This window comes from Dipteris shenzhenensis, chromosome 17 (genome assembly GCF_047967505.1).
Source record: "Dipteris shenzhenensis isolate YYH24624 ecotype China chromosome 17, Dip_SZ_1.0, whole genome shotgun sequence".
NCBI lineage: Eukaryota > Viridiplantae > Streptophyta > Polypodiopsida > Gleicheniales > Dipteridaceae > Dipteris > Dipteris shenzhenensis.
Window position 1 is genome coordinate 48,836,823 of NC_141612.1, and position 18,991 is coordinate 48,855,813.

The window sequence follows — 18,991 nt, forward strand, 5'->3', positions numbered from 1 at the left end:
ACTTTTTGATTAGCCTTCTCCTTTAGTGCTAGCCTTCAACATGGCTGAGTTTGCCCTTCACCTCCGGAGTGCCGACAGAAACTCAGTACGAAGACTTTGTATAAAAGGATGCTCAAGTATGTGTAGGTGTGTGGATTTGTATGTGTGAGAGCATATTGTCTACCCCCACTGTTGGGCGCTGATGACGTCAGTGGGGATGTCATAGTAGCTAGTCCTTGCTATGCGTGATGGAGTTTATGGTTTTCAATCTTATGTGTGACTATCGTGAGATTGAAACTGCACTATGTTGTGTTTTTAGAGGATGAGTTTGTTGGAGATAAGTGCACACTAAGTGTACTATTTCCTAGTCTACATTTGTCTAAGTCTAAGTCTAGTCTTTATGTCTTGAGTGTGTGCCATGTGGCACTTCTACAATTATCCCATAAGCACTCTTGCTTCATGTCTTGTACTTTGGCCCAATATTCAATGGGTCACATCATTGTAATCTATCAGTCTAGCTTGTGTCTTGTCTACACTCTTCTCAAGGTATTTCTTATCTTTCAGTCTTGTCATCTCATTTCTAGTTTCTAGTTCTAGTTCTTTCTTCCATATTCCAACATGGTATCAGAGCATGTTGATCCCCTCTCCTCTCCTCTCACTCTGCTGTAGCCATAGCTTCGTCTTCTCCTTTCAGTTTACCTCTCCCTCCGGCATCTCTCTCTTCAGCCTCTCGTGGCACCTCTACCTCTGCACCGCCCTCTTCTTCGAGATCTGCCCTCTTTCTGCCCCGCCATTGCGCTCCAGATCTGCTCGATTCTGCTGCATGTACGCCTGCTCCGCCTGCTCCAAGTCTCTGCGCCAGATCTGCGCTTCAGATCTGTGCAGCTCAGCCACAGATTTGAGCGCCAGATCTGCTGTCATGCCAGATCTGCGCAACTCTTTGCTGTGCGCCTGCTATCCGTACAGCTCTGCGCCGTCGTCCGCACTCTGCTCGCCGTCGTCCGTACGTCCGTACTATGCGCCGTCGTCCGTACTCTGCTCGCCGTCGTCCGTACAGCTGTCCGTACAGTCCGTATGACTGTACGGAATCCGTACCTGCACAGGCTGACGACTTCTCCAGCTCCATCTTCACGGAGATCTACATCCTTTTTACACTTCTACTTCTGCCCGGGATTAAGGTACTAAGCTTTTGCCTCTTTCAGTTTGCTGAACAGTCTCTCCTTTTTTGCTGGTTCCTCCTGCTTCGATGGGCTGTCATATGCTATGGTCTTGACAAAGTGGTGAGAGAACCGGCTTCTGGGATCCCTTCCTCTCATTTATTTCTGCAATATTGTAAGGGAATAGACACTGCCCTTGCATCCTAGCAAGAGGTAAGACCTTCCCACATGGCATCTTCCTCTCATTCTCTCATATCTATCGACAAATTCAATGGGTCCAACTTTCATACTTGGCAGATCAAAATCAAGTGCCATCTTATGAAAGAAGGCCTTTGGGACATTGTTCACCGTGATGCTCCCGAAGGTCCATCTGAGCAAGCTGTCGCTGCCAAAAACGACAAAGCCTATGCTATCATATTGCTCGGCCTTGGAGATGATTACATTCATCACATCTCCGACATACAGTCTGCTCCTCAAGCATGGATCTCTCTGGATACTCTTTTTGGAGCCCGATCTAAAAACTCTAAGATTGCACTTATGATCTCATTCTTTGATCTACATATGCAGGAAGGAGCTACTATAGCCTCTCATGTCAATTATCTTCGCAGTCTTATGGTTCAGCTTGCGTCAGTCAAGTCTCCCATCTCCGAAGATATTGCTATTGCTGTGCTTCTTAAAAGCTTACCTGACTCCTATGATACTCTTGTCACTACCTTCAAGTATCATAATAATCCTTCTCTTGAGGGTATCATCAATGCTCTCCAAGAGGAAGAAAGAACTCAACAACGAAAGGTTCTTTCTATCTTGAATGGTGCATTGCCCTATCAACAACTAGATTTAGATGCTCGTTTGGGAGAGACTAAAATGAAATCGTTTAGACTTCACAAGCAGTTGTAGCTTGAATGAAGAGATTTTGGACTATGTTTTGATTAGCCTTCTCCTTTAGTGCTAGCCTTCATCATGGCTGAGTCTACCCTTCACCTCTGGAGTGCTGACAGGATCTCAATACGAAGACTTTGTATAAAAGGATGCTCAAGTATGTGTGGGTGTGTGGATTTGTATGTGTGAGAGTATATTTTTATACTATGGTCTACCCCCACCGTTGGGCGGTGATGACGTCAGTGGGGATGTCAGAGTAGCTAGTCCTTGCTATGCGTGATGGAGTTTATGGTTTTCAATCTTATTAGTGACTATCGTGAGATTGAAACTGCACTATGTTGTGTTTTTAGAGGATGAGTTTGGGAATGTTCCTGGATTCATCTACGTATATTAGCGGGCATGCAAATTTCACCTTGTGAAGTTTTCATTCAAGTTGCGGCCTGCTGGTATTGCGATAATTCTTTCTATCTTAAATGGTGCGTTGCCCTATCAACTAGATTTAGATGCTCGTTTGGGAGAGACTAAAATGAAATCGTTTAGACTTCACAAGCAGTTGTAGCTTGAATGAAGAGATTTTGGACTACTTTTTGATTAGCCTTCTCCTTTAGTGCTAGCCTTCATCATGGTTGAGTCTGCCCTTCACCTTCAGAGTGCCGACAGAAACTCAGTACGAAGACTTTGTATAAAAGGATGCTCAAGTATGTGTGGGTGAGTGGATTTGTATGTGTGAGAGCATATTTTTATACTATGGTCTACCCCCACTGTTGGGCATTGATGACGTCAGTGGGCATGTTATAGTAGCTAGTCCCTGCTATGTGTGATGGAGTTTATGGTTTTCAATCTTATTAGTGACTATCGTGAGATTGAAACTGCACTATGTTGTGTTTTTAGAGGATGAGTTGGGGAATGTTCCTGGGTCATCTAGGTATATATATAAAGAGGACAGCTACAACAACTTGGAGAACTAGGAAATAGAATTTTCAGCAGTTATCTTCGGCAAACCACAAGCACAACATAGAACCTGCTGATTTCACTACAAGTCATCACGCAAAACCTTTGTAGTTGACAGTACCACTACCCTACCTTGCTATTTGCAAGTATAAAATGCTTCAAGCAGCAAGAGTGTTACGTAATAGGTGGCAGACTAGTAGAATACAAAGGAGGCAAGAAGAGGAATGTGAAAAGTTTCAAAAATGGCAAGAGATAGAGGTGGGAGAAGAGCCTAGAGCTTTGATACCCTATTAGAAACTAGATGAGTGCACAGGGTAAAGAAACCACAAAAGTAGAAGTCAACATGTCAAGATCATGCTAACTATCACCTTCATCTACAAGAAGGCTAGAGTGATCTACACCATATTAGGGGGGTGACCACCCATCATGCAGGAACCAAGTCCTCATCATACCTATACATCCCCCAATCATATGAATGCAGATTTTAACTGCTCTTATCATCCTGATGTCTAAATGTCAACACTGTTCTCGCATTCCTTCAGCCTCCTCCCAGCGTGCATTGCGCCGCTTCCCGCCTCTGCATTATGCTTTTGCGCCTCTGCCTCTTCCCTCCCCACTTCTGCATTCCCCTCCTCTCCATTCTACCCTATTCCTAGCCTGCACCTCGCACACCCACCCCCTGGACATTCCCATTTCTCTCATCCCCTGGCCATTCGGCCTCTCGCAGCCCCCCTGTGGACATTTTTGGACCCCCTCTTGGCCATTTTGTTTCCCATCCCCCATTCCCATTTTTCCCACTCGCCATTCTGCCCCTAGAAAGGCCCCCTTTCCATTCTTTCAGCCCAATAATTCCCCGGCCAGTGTAGCCTCAGCAGTATTGATGGGGACGAAGGGCAATGAGCCCCTCTCCCCTCGTAACTAGGGATAACTGCAAAAAATGTGGAACAAAAAGAGCAGCATGACTCGCAAAATGGGATGAAGGAGAAAGAAAGAGAAGCCAAAAAAACAACTCAAACAACGGTCAAAAGGTTAGCCAGCGGTCAATGACATCAACAATCACACCAAAAGCTTGCCGCCACAACAGCCTTAGAATCAGCCCTAGCTTCAGTGTCAGCATCACCATTGTCATCATCCTTTGCATCATCATCATCATCATCATTGGCACTAGCATTGTCTCCACACCCCTCTCAGTCTTCTATCATCTCCACCCCTTTGCCCCTACCCCCTCTATCCCACTCACTCAGCCCCACTTCATACCTATCCATATCAGTCACATTAGATTCCACTCAAGGCCTGGGAGCATCTTGCCATGGAGGTTCATCACCTACATGCACCAGAGGTGGAGTAGGATAGGTTTATCCATAGCCTTAGTCAGGAGATGTTACAGCTCCGTAAAGAGCTTGCTTCCGCATCAACAATCTCGAGCGGTGAGCCCTGATGAGACAATCAAACAGTGTAGGAGCAGTGCGCCAACTCCGTCCAGCCATCAGGCCACGCATGGCCCCCATCTAGTGTCCAAACTAGGACCTGGCTCGTCCTCGTGGGTAATGGCCTAAATATCAGGTTCTTCTATCTCATGATCATCCTTCTCTCTTGTATCATGTTGAGATCTACAAATACATTCATCCCACTGTGCTCATCAAGATCAGCATCACCAGCTTACAAAAATAGGCTGTACTAGCAATCTGACCTTTTACCCCTTGTATTTATGTTTGCACAAGGGAATCAAATAGGCCTATGAAGAGTGGATTTGAGGTACATATAGTCCTGCTTTGCCTGCAAGACCGTGTCCCATGTATGTTGCCTCATATGTATCTCAGAACACTCCATGTCCATAGTCTCTGCTGGTCCATAGCTCCAGACCTGCTTTGCCTGCCGGACCGTGTCCCATGTATGTTGCCTCAATGATACATATGCTCTGAGCATATCCTCTAAAGTTTGGTTGAGTATCCCTGTCTTACCATCCATTTCGTGTGCCTTTGCTGAAGGAAAGGATAAAGGAAGTATTTGAGAAATTTCCCACCTTTTCAGGCTTTATTGCGATGTTTTGCTCTTGATATAGTGCTCACTGGCAGTGCATTATGATCAATGCAGGTTTGGTGAATCTGCGAGAATTGCAAATATCCCGAAGCAAAGTTACAGATTCTGGGATCTCTTTTCTTAAAGGTATTGCCTTTTTGACTGTTGAATTTTCTGTCGCAAGATAGGAAATGATGTGTTCTCTGGGTTATTCAGAAATGGTTTATTATAAGTTTGGTCTTATAAGTGTATTGTAGTACATCAAAGTAATGCACAAGCACAGAAGTTGAAAAGGTGCTGTGCACTTTGGGTTATTTTGGATTCTTTGTTTTGGGTTTGGAAACACTCGTATCCTCAGGTAGATGATGTTACAAGTACTTAAGGTATTGGTTTTGTATTTGGGGAGGAGTTCTATCTTCTGAGACAATGACTCCGGGAGTAACTGAGTGAGCTCATCATTGCCTAGTTTGCTCATTGATACTTTCCTCATTCTTCCCATTTCCTGCATTGCACCTTGGCTTGATGAGCCAGCTTCTACACATTCCTTTAGATGGCTATTTCATATGCTTTGAGATTGGGCTTTGAATAATCTCTCCAACCTGTGCTCCTTAACCTTAGAATTCCGGTCTACTTCTGATGCCTGAGCAAAATGTGTCTGTTAGGACTTCGATTTTAGTAGATAATTGTAAAATTCCTCCATATTTAATTTAAATAGGCTAAGAAGCCAGCTTGTTCAAATTGATATCTATCAATGTGGCCATACTTGAATTAATAAATTCTCCTACTTGTCACACGAAGTAGAATTCTCAATGGAAGCGAAAGTGACGGCTAATCGAAGGATATGCCTCAAGGGACCTCAAGCTCGGAAATTTTGGAAATCTCAAGGATAGGTTTTCAAATATTATTCAACTCACAGTCAACAATTTGACCGTGTACAGAATATCAATTTGGGGGAAAGAAAGTTTAAATTGCTTTGTCCGCTTGTTGCTGCTTTTGGTAAAAAATGAGGCCATTTTTGAAGCTGCATGAGTTACAGGCTTTAATATTGTCTTGCGTAAGGCTATGCTTTTCCACATTCGTGGATGACTTCACTAGGTTCACGTGGATTTATGGCATGAAAGCCAAGTCAGATGTCTTCTCATGTTTTAGACCCTCCAGTCATGACCCCTCAAGAACAATGAAACCAACTCCGTGAAGACATAAAAATTGTGTATGCACCTAGGACAACTTAGCCCACTTGTTATTATACTACATACTACAAACTAAATTCAGGAGTAGCCTCCACGTGATAAAGTGGCTTTGGGCTTGGGAGATGTGCCATTTGGCCACTTGTCCAAGTCTTGGAGCCTTCTGGAATTGCTTGATATAAGTTGGATGATGCATGTGCAGAAGGCATAGTTTTGGACGTTCTCTCTAGGTGTGAACTATAGGGAAGCATGTAGAGGTTTCTTAGATGCTGAGCTCTTTGGTTGAGTGCTTTTAAAGATGGCATCTAATAACCGATTGCTAAATCTATCTTTTTAACCTTAGAAGGGAGCTAACCTTAGAAGGGTTTGGAAAAGGGAAGACTCTCAGCTCAATGGTAAGGTAAGGCCAGAAAGGAAAATATTAATAAGAATAGGCCTCATGTAGCCCAAGGACGAAGAAAAATTTGATCCAATGTGTAAGATCAGCACAATGCATGTGCGCGTTATCAGATTTACAATTTATCACAAACTTAAAGGAGTTCACTCTAAATTACCATCTGCATAGTGCGTATGACAGAGTATGAGGACAGCACTTCCCGTATGGGGGATCTACTTTTGAATGGAAGACACGTAGTTTCTTCAGGTAATTGACTGACAAAATGTACACCTAATTCTTTGACAATAGCTATGGACAGAACTTTGACAAATGCATAGGAATTCTTGAGTTTCTCAACTATTGGGATTTCTTCAATATCAACAAAACCCAATCCAATGAGAAGAAGCTGGCAAACACTCCAGAAGGTTTAGAACCATGTGTCAGAATTCAAATTGTCTCAAAGTGATCAATATAAGAGCTCATCTGAAGGCTGCATTGAATAGAAAGGTTTCTTTCTGGTTGGAAGTGGTTGGCTGGAGTTACAGAAGTAGGTCGAAGATGAAATTGTTAGCTGGGAAAGCATCTAGGTAATGTTTTCATGAGAAACTGCAAGTAGCTATAGTGGCTGGTGGAATTTACAGGTACGTGTGATGATGCTTGTCCAGGAGGCTGTAGAGAGTAACGATTTTACAAGGATGAACTGATTGGATTCAAAAACAGCATAGAGCCTTGACAGTTTCTAACAGGTCCAGGTGACATATGTTGCATCCGGGAGCTGCCTAGGGGTAAATTGCCGCTTCAAATTTGTCCTTGCTTGTGAAATGTCCAAGATAGAAGCTAGCAAGCAGTAGGAAGAAGCGATTTCTGCAAGGAAGCTGCTGAGACTGGAAGTTGTAAGACAATGGTATCCTCTCAGTCTTGGATCTCAGTCGAATGAACAAAATGTCTCCATTTTGTGCATCACTTAATGATGTTCTTTCCTAATCTAAGGTCTGAGTTTTTTGCAAGATTTCTTGAAAACAGTCAAGATTAACTTCGCTGGCATTAGCAAAAGTCACATTGAGCCAAGCTAGGCTATTCAAGATCTCTATGCTTTCAGTGTGTTTCTTACATCCTCCAAACAAACCTGGTGCCCTCCCTATGTCTGCCATTGCCGACCATAAGGATTTTGTTTCCTTTCAAGGTAATTTCATTGAAGAGAGTTCTTTTCAATTTTCTTGTATTCCCATAGGTTCCTCTATCCTCGTGCAAGTTCAACATGTTCAATTAGAGTGCTTGTGCTGCTAGGTGCTTGATGGATATTACCCCTTGGCGACTAGTTTATAACTAGTCCTGTGCCACATGATCAGTTCAGTTTAGTGTTAGCTCCCTACTCGTTTGTGATTTTTGCTGTTTCCTTGCTATTGTGACTATTTCAATGTGCATTCTCATTCCCTCGTTCTTTATGCATTTCTTTGCATCTCTAAACAGATGGGAAAGGGAGAGGGAGAGGCAGCAGCGGGAGGAGGGGGCAGCAGCCTGGGAGGAGGGGCTGGCAGGGAGAGGAGGGAGGGGAAGGGAAGGGCTGGGAGGGAGGGGAGAGGGGTGCAGGACGGAGGGAAGCAGGGAGAAGCAGGACGGGGAGCTCAGCAGCCAATGACCGTTTACTAGACTTGACACGTGGCATACTGAGTGCAACCACATGGGATAATTGATGCCATCCCTCGATCTTGTTTCAAAGTCTCCCATTCTAGAAAATCCATCTGCGGGGTACAACGGATAGGCTAAACTATACAATGTATGTGTTGTGTGGTAGTTTTCAAGCTCAAATGCTTGCACACTCATTTATTCAACCAGGAGTTTGAATACCATGGTTGAGAGCGATTGCATCTAGATGCTTGAAAAGATTTACATTGGACCAAGTGTTTGAGGTGGGGGGTCTTAATCTCCTGGAGGTTTAATTGGTGCTTAAAGCCCACTAGCAAGAAGTTTAGTTTGTGCACATGGTGTGACAACATCCAAGCACAAGAACATGAATTGCTGACAATGACAGCTCGCAGGTAACACATCGGCTCAATTCATCACACATATTGGTCTCCTCTATCTTGGGATAAAATTTAACAAAGCTCTGCTGGAAAGCGTGCTGTTGGCATGGATCGGAGGACAGTCTTCCTTGGCATTTGGCCACCTTCAAAGATAATCCATCATCTACCTATCAGTTGTTTGATCATTTGCCTCCTGCTGGCAGCTGGGCATCATCATTCTCTTCACTTTGTCCTTCTGCAGGATTTCAAGTGCATGAATCAATAATCAAAACTTGCCTTAACTTCATTAATGTTGGGTGCTGCTGCCCTCCATCCTGCTTCCTCCCTCTTTGCCGCATCTGGCTGTCCATGCTGGTCTCAACAAGGCTGCATTCCTGTGTTATTCCTCGCTGTCCATGTTGCCGCTGCTGCTGTTCTTATGTCATTTTCTTCTGCCCATGATGTGCTGCATGACAGAATTGGGTGGTGGAGTGCTCCTTTCCATGCATGATAGAGTTGATTGTTTGTTAATTTGTCAGTGGCTAGCATGAGTAAAGAAAATCCACCAGTCTTTTTGTGTTGATATGATGAGTTTGGGCATATTTCTCCCAGATCCTCTTAGATTTGCTATACAAATTGCACGCTATTCGTTATGTAATTAATGCCTTGCCAGAGGGGAGCATAGATTTTGTTGCTAAGCTTTTCTTTCACAAGTGATTCATAAGCAGTAAGGTCACATAGGTCTTCGTGCATTGTCATCCTCAATAGGCAGAGAGGGTTGGTCTTGATTTTATGCTTGGCTTAAAGAGACACAGCAGCCTTGCAAACGGGAAATGTGTCCTCACTTTGTAAAGATCATATAGGCCTGAAGCAACTTCGTGTCCTGCAAATGGAGGGATGCCATGTGACCTTGGCTTGTATGCAAACCATTTCAGGTGTGTTACTTTTATCTGATTCACTTTGTATCCAACTAGAATTCTTTTAAATAAAATGCAAATGAACCACCAAACAAATGAAAGAGAAAAATGAACTCAAACATGAAGATGTTGCTGTTGCTTTTCTGTATTTGATACCAGAAACTTGTAACAGGTCTGGTGTCATTGACAACCCTTAACATCAAGTCCTGCGGTTTACCAGATCTAGGATGCCAAAAGATGGAAGGTATGGTAAGGCATGCTTGAGGTCAATTCGGTAAGAGGGATTTCGTTGCATTTATTTGGCTCTGTTGCTTTACGAAAAAAAAGAGCACTAACTTTGTCTCATTTGAATATAAAGTTAAAGCTGAAAGGGATTGAATGTGTTTTTGAGACATGTTGGTTTTGATGTTGTCAACTTACTGTCCTGTATTTGTGATGTACTGCTCCTGACCAAAGATCGAGCATTAGACATCTTTATAGCATGTTGGACTGAAAGTTTGCTCCTGATATCTTTCAAGCCTAACTAGTACATACCTTCATTGAGTTTTCCAAATTTTGAATAAGGTTGAGCGTCTCTCTCTCTCTCTCTCTCTCTCTCTCTCTCTCTCTCTCTCTCTCGCGCCTTCCCAGACCAAAGATGTCTGGCCGCCTTCATCCATGAGGTAGTTAGACATCGAGAGCGCTACTCAAATCATAGAGACAGGGACGGGTTGCAGTGACAGACTCTTTTCAGAGTATGATCACAGAGCTTTTACAGTCGGACCACACAGGTTCTCAACCCATGGGCATCCGACACGGGTGGGACCCGGAGCCAACAACGTGACACACCCGATAGAGGATTGACATGCAAATTACACTTGGAGACATCTGCTCCATGTTCAGTGTTGGGACGCGACCCACAGGGGTCTCGTAGCCCTAGTGCCTCTGCCAGGGGTTTTTGAGTCCCCCTCCCCCTTCACCTCAGCCCCCTCCCCCTCAGCCCCCTCCCTTCCTCTTCCCCCCCCCCCCCCCCCCCCGCCCCCTCCGCCTGCTGTCGCAGGCATCTCAACCCCCTTCGTGGCATTTCAGCTGTAGGCCATTCTATGGGCTATCCATAGGTGCCACTCATTCTTTGGTATGTGCCTTGTCGGCCTAGTTACAATCAGTTAGGTCAGTTGGTACAATTAGTACATGTACCACTTAGGACAGTTAGGACACTTAGTCCAGTTAGCCCATTTAGTCCTAGGGTTTTGTTATGTTGGCTATCTCTTGATTCTCCACTCTTAGTTTTGCAGCAATTCATTACAGCATCTCGTTTTTTGTCTTCTCTCCTTCATTTTTGAGCTTCCATTGCCCTAGCCTACAGTGGTATCAGAGCAGCTTGGGAATCCATTCCCTCAGCCATTGACAGCTTTTCCAACCTGTTTGGCAGCCTTTGGAGCCCTCATTCTTTCTGGTCTGTTGGTTTTCTACACAGCTATGAGCATTTGTGGCCTCTCCAAGCACTTCTGTCACGAAAACCCTGATTTTGACGCAAGAAGACCGCATTTTGGAGCAGCTACCACGAAGGAAGGCGCATTCGGAGCATTTTCTGCTGTATTTTCCTCACACGTGTGGATCCGTACAACCGTACGGACTGTACGGACCTGTCAAAACATCATTTAATGATGTACGGAAATTGGTGCCTGCATTTAATGCATTTTGGAACCTGTACAGACCTGTCAGCGCTGCAATTAATGTTGTATGGATTCTATACAGTGCATTTATGACACTACGGACCTGCTGCACCAGCATTTAATGCTGTACGGGCCTCATTCGAAGCATTTGCTGCTGTCTTGGCCTGCCTCGAGGTTCGTGCTAGCTTGTTCGAAGCTTTTTCCAGCGATTTGGAGCTGTTTCTTGCTGTCTCGTGCTGCGTGCCAGTGTTTGAAGAAATTGGGAGCTTGCTGAAGTGATCCGGAGGCCTCTCCTTGAGCCCTTTCCTTCTCATTTGTCTTTACCTTGCCTCAGGCTGCGAGTTTCTCTCCATTGGATCACCCTCCTCTCATTTCGAGATGTTCTTGTTCTCGTGGGGGCACTTACTCTTGCTGTAAATCTCATTTCCAGCCATCTCTTGGCATCCCTAATTGCCATGTGCTGTTATTTTCATCTGTCCCTCAAGGGTGAAACCCTTTGCTCATATCTGGAGCCTTTTCATATATATATATATATTTGCAAAGAAAGGAACCTTCTATTAATGCTTGAAAGGCTTCATACAAAACAACAACAGCCCCGAAGGTGCTGAGTATGGAAAAAACTGGAAAAAGGCTGAAAGAAGGTAAAAAAACGTGGCCTGTTCTCGAGAAACCCAACAGCTAGGTGGGGGGACTATACAACGAGCGAATCCATCACAGAGTGAATATGTAACAAAACTCTTGCAGGCCAAGCTTTGCAAGCCCACCTTGCGACAATCAGCCTAAAGCTTGGGGTCCCACGCTTCTAGGTGGAACGGAGGGTGAATGAGGATCGAGGCTATCAGGAGGGACCGCCTCAGGGAGCTCTATCCTCTGAATGCTCTGACCCTGTATCCAGTAAGCTGGGGAGACCTCATCAATTTGGAACGCATGTCCTCCCTTAGTCAACGAGGTCACCATCCCCTATGTGTAGTCCCTCTGAAGGTTGTGCATACGGGTCATAATCCTGAGGGCTCCCGTCCAAATCCTTGCTGCGCTACGATAGCTCCAAAGGCAGTGAGGGATCGTCTCCAGAAATCCAGTAGAGCAACAATGACATTGCCCCTCCACCTGCATTTGCTCCAACCATGGGCCAATGGGCAAGCTTCCGTGGGCGGCCAGCCAAAAGAAGTAGGAGATCTTCCTCGGCCGCAAACTGGACCATAACCTCTTCCAAAACCTGGAACGGAGCTCCTGAGGCACTCTCTGGGCCACCCAATGCCTCTCCCTCGAAGGGGTTCAAATCGAAGAGTTCATCTAAAGCCTCTTGCCAATCCGTGTGGTGTAGGAAAAAGAAGGGCACCTCGTCCACTTGCTCGGCAAGGCCGCCCCCTGGAGGGCCAAAACCACTCTCCCGGATCCCACTGGACCTCCCTGAAGGGCCTACCCTCCCAAATCCAGAAGTGCCATCTGGGGGCATCCTGCTCTGGGATACTGGGAGGATCAATGTGCCACTCCTTCCCCAATCATCCCACCATTATGATCATCTGCCAATGAATCCCATCCAGACTCCCATCCATCTCTGGGTCTCTCTCAGTGAGTGTCTAAAGTAGGCCTCTAGGTCCTACTCGGAAAAAACCCGGCTGTGTGCTGCTCGCTGCATCATCATCCTCAAGGGGACTCCAGTCCGAGAAAACTAACCCAACCATCTACTGTCCATCCACACGCGAAGTCCCTCCCACCAGGACTTAGGGATGGCTACGTTAATCTCCCTCATCCGCGGCCCTGCCCTTCGCAAATGCGCTAAGGCGCCAAGCCTCGCCTCTGCCTCCATGGGTAATCTGCTCCATCTGTTAAAGGAGCTGGTTAGTCCACTGTCCCACTACGCCCAAAAGGAACCTTCTATTAATGCTTGAAAGGATTCATACAAAACAACAACAGCCCCGAAGGTGCTGAGTATGGAAAAAACTGGAAAAAGGCTGAAAGAAGGTAAAAAAACGTGGCCTGTTCTTGAGAAACCCAACAGCCAGGTGGGGGGACTATACAACGAGTGAATCCATCGCGGAGTGAATATGTAACAAAACTCTTGCAGGCCAAGCTTTGCAAGCCCACCTTGCGACAATCGGCCTAAAGCTTGGGGTCCCACGCTTCTAGGTGGAACGGAGGGTGAATGAGGATCGGGGCTATCAGGAGGGACCGCCTCATGGAGCTCTATCCTCTGAATGCTCTGACCCTGTATCCAGTAAGCTGGGGAGACCTCATCAATCTGGAACGCATGTCCTCCCTCAGTCAACCAGGTCACCATCCCCTATGTGTAGTCCCTCTGAAGGCTGTGCATACGGGTCATAATCCTGAGGGCTCCCGTCCAAATCCTTGCTGCGCTACGATAGCTCCAGAGGCAGTGAGGGATCCTCTCCAGAAATCCAGTAGAGCAACAATGACATTGCCCCTCCACCTGCATTTGCTCTGCTGCTCGTTGCATCATCATCGTCAAGGGGACTTCAGACCGAGAAAACTGACCCAACCATCTACTGTCCATCCACACGCGAAGTCCCTCCCACCAGGACTTAGGGATGGCTACGTCAATCTCCCTCATCCGCGGCCCTGCCCTTCGCAAATGCGCTATGGCGCCAAGCCTCGCCTCTGCCTCCATGGGTAATCTGCTCCATCTGTTAAAGGAGCTGGTCGGCGGTCCACTGTCCCACTGTGCCCAACCAATGTGAGTTCGTTGTCCGTCATACGTCCATCTTGATCCCTGATCTCCGAGTGCCAAACGAGGGATTGACGCTCGAACTCCTCTTTGCCACTAGTGGGGCTGAGCACGAATAAGATACAAGGGTTAGATCTTTAAATCAGAATAAGGCAAGCTTAATAAACATGAAAGAAATACTTATCTTTAGATGTCCCATAACATCTCTGAAGCCACTTTGTCCTCGTAATAAGATACAAGGGTTAGATCTTTAAATCAGAATAAGGCAAGCTTAATAAACATGAAAGAAATACTTATCTTTAGATGTCCCATAACATCTCTGAAGCCACTTTGTCCAAGGACAAGCTTCAACTAAGAAGTGATTATCTCTTGATTTTGTCAATTGAGCCAATAGTTCTCTATGGGAATCCTCATCCTGGGACCTTCTCCCCTTCATCTCGCAATCTTGCTCAGGTGTTTGTACTTGTGAGGGCTGAGAGGCCACGTCCATGATGAGAAAAACAAAATAGCAACTATTGCTTTTCGTTGCTTTATGCTGCTTTTATTGCTTCTTTTATGCCGCTTTGGAGAAAAGAAGGCCGCGTATGCATAAAAAGCGGTTGCTTTTTGTGAAAAGCTGGTGCTTTGTTTAAGAGAAGCAGATGCTTTTTGTGAGAAGCAAGTGCTTTTTGCTGTGAGAATTCTAAGCAAGAGATCGGAAGCACATCACGAAGGATGACGATAGGATGAACGTCTTTCCTACTCGATAGATCACAAAGAAGAGAAGAAAATAGCCCCAAGAGATAGGGCCATAGAGAGAGAACAAACGTCTAGCCAAGAAGAATTTGTGCCTCTTGAAAGATGCACCTCAGCTCCTAGTGACGAGCCTCCAAACGGGAGTGCCCCACCTTCTTGGATGTGTATTAGTTCACAAACAGGAGCATCCCATGTTCTCGAGCAAGAAATCATGTCACAATCGTTGCGCCTCAGCCTCCAGCACTCGAACTAATACAAAAACGGGTGTGCCTCACCTTGATTCATAGCTGCGTGCTAGCCTTGGACTGTTTCCACCAAGGAAAGTGAGAATCCTATGCTATGATACCACTGTAACCAAACCTTAAGATACTTGAAAATACTTTAGCAATAAAATCACTACTATTGTGACACTTTTGAGCAGTTTGCAACACACAAAACAGCTTCTAGAACAAATCACAATATGGTTCTACTCACTGGAATAGCCTGTAGAGGATCCTAGGCACCCTTAGACCAAATTGCAGCACTGCTAGGCTCCTTGGAATCAATTCGCAGCAAGTCTGGGTGCTTTGGAGTCAATTCGCAGCATCAGAGAGAGAGAATACAAGACACCACACTAGGCCCAGAAATAAGGGCTGGACCCCTCGAAGGTCTTTACTGCAATAGAATAATTACAACTCGCTCATGAAAGAGCATAAGTCTAAGTACAATCTTCAATGAGTTTGGGAGGCCAGGGGGCTTTCTTTTATAGCTTTTTACACTTTTCTCCCCACTCATGGGCCCTTTTTGCACTCTCTTAGGTCCTACACATGGCACAAACAAACTCCAACACTTTAACCCATTAAAGCTTAGCAAAATGCATGCATTCCTAGTTCTTGGACTAATCTGACTTATGTGGCCAAGGCTATGGACTATTTGTTTGGTTTTATCAAACTTTTGTATACATAGTACCAAGACAAAAGAATCTCAAAGTTATTAAATCCAGATTATGGTTTTGAGCAGGCTAGCTAAAGAGGAGAAATGTCAGAGACTACTTGTATATCTTTTATGAATTGAAGAGTTAGATTCATGACAGATTCAAGATTAGACCCTATTTGAGGGTAGTATAATCAAGGTTGGCAAGTTGATAGTCATGCGACTGATTTTATGATCTTCAATTAGGGAATTGAGTTATGATAGCTAGTCATGATCATCAGTTATGTTCTTGTGGATGATGAGATGATCAAGCATCCGATCCTTTATGGCGGAATTCCATGTGGTCATTATTGACCAAGTATTTCAGTTTCAAGTTATATTATCTCAGTTTCAGAGGAGTTTCAGTTATGATATTCAGTTTTGTTGTTTTCTTGTTATGGAGCATGACATGCTCAAGTACCAGCCCTCAATATGGCAAATTTTTATGGTCAGTATTGACCCAGTATTTTCTTTAGGATTCTATTATTCAATAGTTTCCATTGGGATTTTTTTAATACAAGAACTCTTATGGTTTCTCATGGATTATTATGGCCAAAGCGAAGAATTTTTACAGTTCATCTATCAGTTTTGGAAAGTTTGAGAACCCTCCAAGTTTGTGTGTGACGAGCATGAGTATCGGTATGGGGATTATCACTTCATTCAGAAAGATTTGCGAGGATTCTCAAAGAAAGAGGATATGGAAAGATTCCAAGAAACAGTTTTATTAAGGCTAAGTATCTCCTTTATAAAGTTTACCTTATGAAGATCTAACCCTTGTATGGCAATGCAAGGAGAAAAGTGGACCGTTTTCTTGAATTTGTTTCAGGAAGACATCTCTCATGAATGAGAAGTCAATGAGTGTGATATGCCCAAATATTGGCCATGTGATTTATTGCTTCCTTTTTATTCGGATTTAAAGATGGAGTTGCAGCCAAAGAAGCCGAGGGGAATATAGAGCCCTTGGAAGAATCAATCATTTCAGAACTATCTCTAGTCCAGCTTGTGAAAGTCAAAGAAGCAGCAGTCAACTCCAAGTGAATGGGCATGGATTTGCCAAGAATGAAGGACATTATGAGTACTGGATGGGGAACTTCTCTGAATGTATCTACAGACATTATGTTGATTCTTAGAAACAGAGATGTCAAGAGCTTTGTCATTCCAAAGAATTTGGACCAAGAATATTGATATGATTGAGAATGGCACCAGGTCGAAAGGACTCAGTGGGGTTGATCATAGTAAGAGGATTATTGCATAGCAGTGGCATGGAAAATGCCTGGATGGAATAATCAATCCAGAATCAGCAAGAAGGGCTTATGGCTGCCCAGTGCTCTTAAAGAGCAAGAAACGCCAAGTAAAAAAAAGGGCCTATGGCTGCCAGTGCTCTTAAAGAGCAGGAAATGCCAAGAAAAAGAAGGGCCTATGGCTGCCCAGTGCTCTTAAAGACCAGGAAATGCCAAAGAAAAGCAAGAATCTTTATGTGGAAAGCAAGTGTTTTAGATGTAGAAAGAGGGGCGTGTGGCTGCCTAGTGCCCTAGAAGGCTAGTCGGCCAAAAGGAGCAAAGAATGCCACAAGATTGATCTAAGCGAATGATCGGAAGTTACCAGATTCCAAGATTCACTTTACATGGAAGAGATGGAGGAGACCCTCCAACAAAAACAGACTATGTACTGCACAAAGAAGAAAAGCACACAAAGGCAAGTTTATCCGCGGGTATCTTGTCAAGTACCAGAACTATTAGGCAATTGATGCCAAGAGAGGAGGTATCCCCAAGTTTTATAGCTGTATCAAGAAGCTTTTTAGTTGAGGACAACTGATTATAAGCTGAGGGGATGTCACCAATTGGTATCTCTCCCACGAAATAAAGAAGAGTCTTTATCGGATTGACTATAGTAAAAGAAAATTGACTTTGGTTCACTAGAATAAGTTTTACTACTTTTGCTTGGCATTTGTAAAGAGAACTGTGGGGACACCCACAAGGGACTAGGATTAGATTAAGAACTAGGAATGCATGCATTTGGCTAACCTTTAATGGATTAAAGTGTTGGAATTTGTTTGTGCCATGTGTAGGACCTAAGAGAGTGCAAAAAGGAACCAAGAGTGGGGAGAAAAGTGGAAAAAGCAGGTCCCACAAGGCTCAAAAAGTAAAGACAAGCATTAAAAGGAGGGCCCACAAGATTAAAAAGCGCCTAAAAGCTCCAGAGCACCAGATTTAGAAGGAAAAAGACTAAAGCTTTTGTAAAAGTAGCTTTTAGAAAACAGGCCCTAGCTTTTTGCTAGGCCTAGTCTATAAAAGAAAGGCCCCTGGCCTCCCAGATTCATTGAAGATTGTACTCAACTTATGCTCTTTCATGAGCCAGTTGTACAAAGATTATTCTATTGCAATAAAGACCTTCGGGGGGGTCCAATCCTGATTTCTAGGTCCTAGTGTGGTGTCTTGTATTCTTTGTCTCTCCCAGACCCCTCTTTCTATTGTTGCAATTCACTTCTACTCCTCCCAGACTGAGTAGCGATTCATTCCAGCATCATATCTTCGACTCTCTGATGCGTACAATTGCCCAGAAAGAGTGCAGCTGCAGCGATCCAGTTCCCAGCCTTCTGGAAGATCATCTACTTGCTGCGATTAGGGTTCCAGCCCTACCTAGTGCCCAGACTCCAAAGAACCCAGACCTGCTGCAAATTGATTCCAAGGAGCCTAGCACTGCTGCAATTTGGTCTAAGGGTGCCCAAGATCCTCTACGAGCTATTCCAAGGAGTAGAGCCATATTGTGATTTGTTCCAGAAGCTGTTTTGTGTGTTGCAAACTGCTCAAAAGTGTCATAATAGCAGTGATTTTATTGCTAAAGTATTTTCAAGTATGTTAAGGTTTGGTTACACTCGTAGACCTCTCGCTAAGAAACCACTCTTCCCACTCATGGTGGAAGATAGAGGGGGGCTGCCTTGCATGATAAGGATTTCCTAGGAAAACCAAGGGGCAAGTAGAACCATAGATAGCCGATGTACGATGCCAAAAGTTAGCCAATGAATGGGATGTGAGTATAGAACTCAAAATTGTAGCATCAATCCTCTTCTTTTGTTCCAGAGGATACATATTTCTGTTAATGCTTAAGAAACAACCATACATATCGGTCATCCGTGAGGCGCTGATGTGGAAAAATGCTAGAAAAGGAGTATACATAAACGCACCTGCCTCTCAGCGGTTGTCTGAGATGATGAGGTCCCTTGCTCCCATATGGTGCATAGGGTGTAGAGCAGATGGCAACTAGTGGCCTCCCATTACTAAGCTGTAGTGGGCAACTCAGATGTTGCAAGCAGTGATGCTGTGGATACAAGCTGTCTTTTGGTGATAGCATAGAGCGCTGGTGGTGGGAGTGAGGGTTCACGTCCTATGCCTCAATCCGGAAGACTCGCATACCCTAGATCTTGTAAGCTGGAGAAGGGGGTTGATGGAGAAGGCGTGATTGTCATCCACATAACTATCCTCCAAGTGAAGTATCG

General features: G+C 44.6%; 1 protein-coding gene across 2 annotated transcripts in view; it reads left to right on the top strand.

Annotated features, from left to right (window-relative positions):
- LOC147892223 (uncharacterized) overlaps positions 1-18,991 on the top strand; it is a 50,761-nt gene that overhangs the window by 11,880 nt on the left and 19,890 nt on the right. For both annotated transcript variants that reach the window (XM_087388083.1, XM_087388082.1), the window contains exons 7-9: positions 5,061-5,132; positions 9,415-9,486; positions 9,641-9,712. In XM_087388083.1, the coding sequence (XP_087244209.1) occupies positions 5,061-5,132; positions 9,415-9,486; positions 9,641-9,712 (216 nt within the window). The remainder of the gene's footprint in view (positions 1-5,060; positions 5,133-9,414; positions 9,487-9,640; positions 9,713-18,991) is intronic.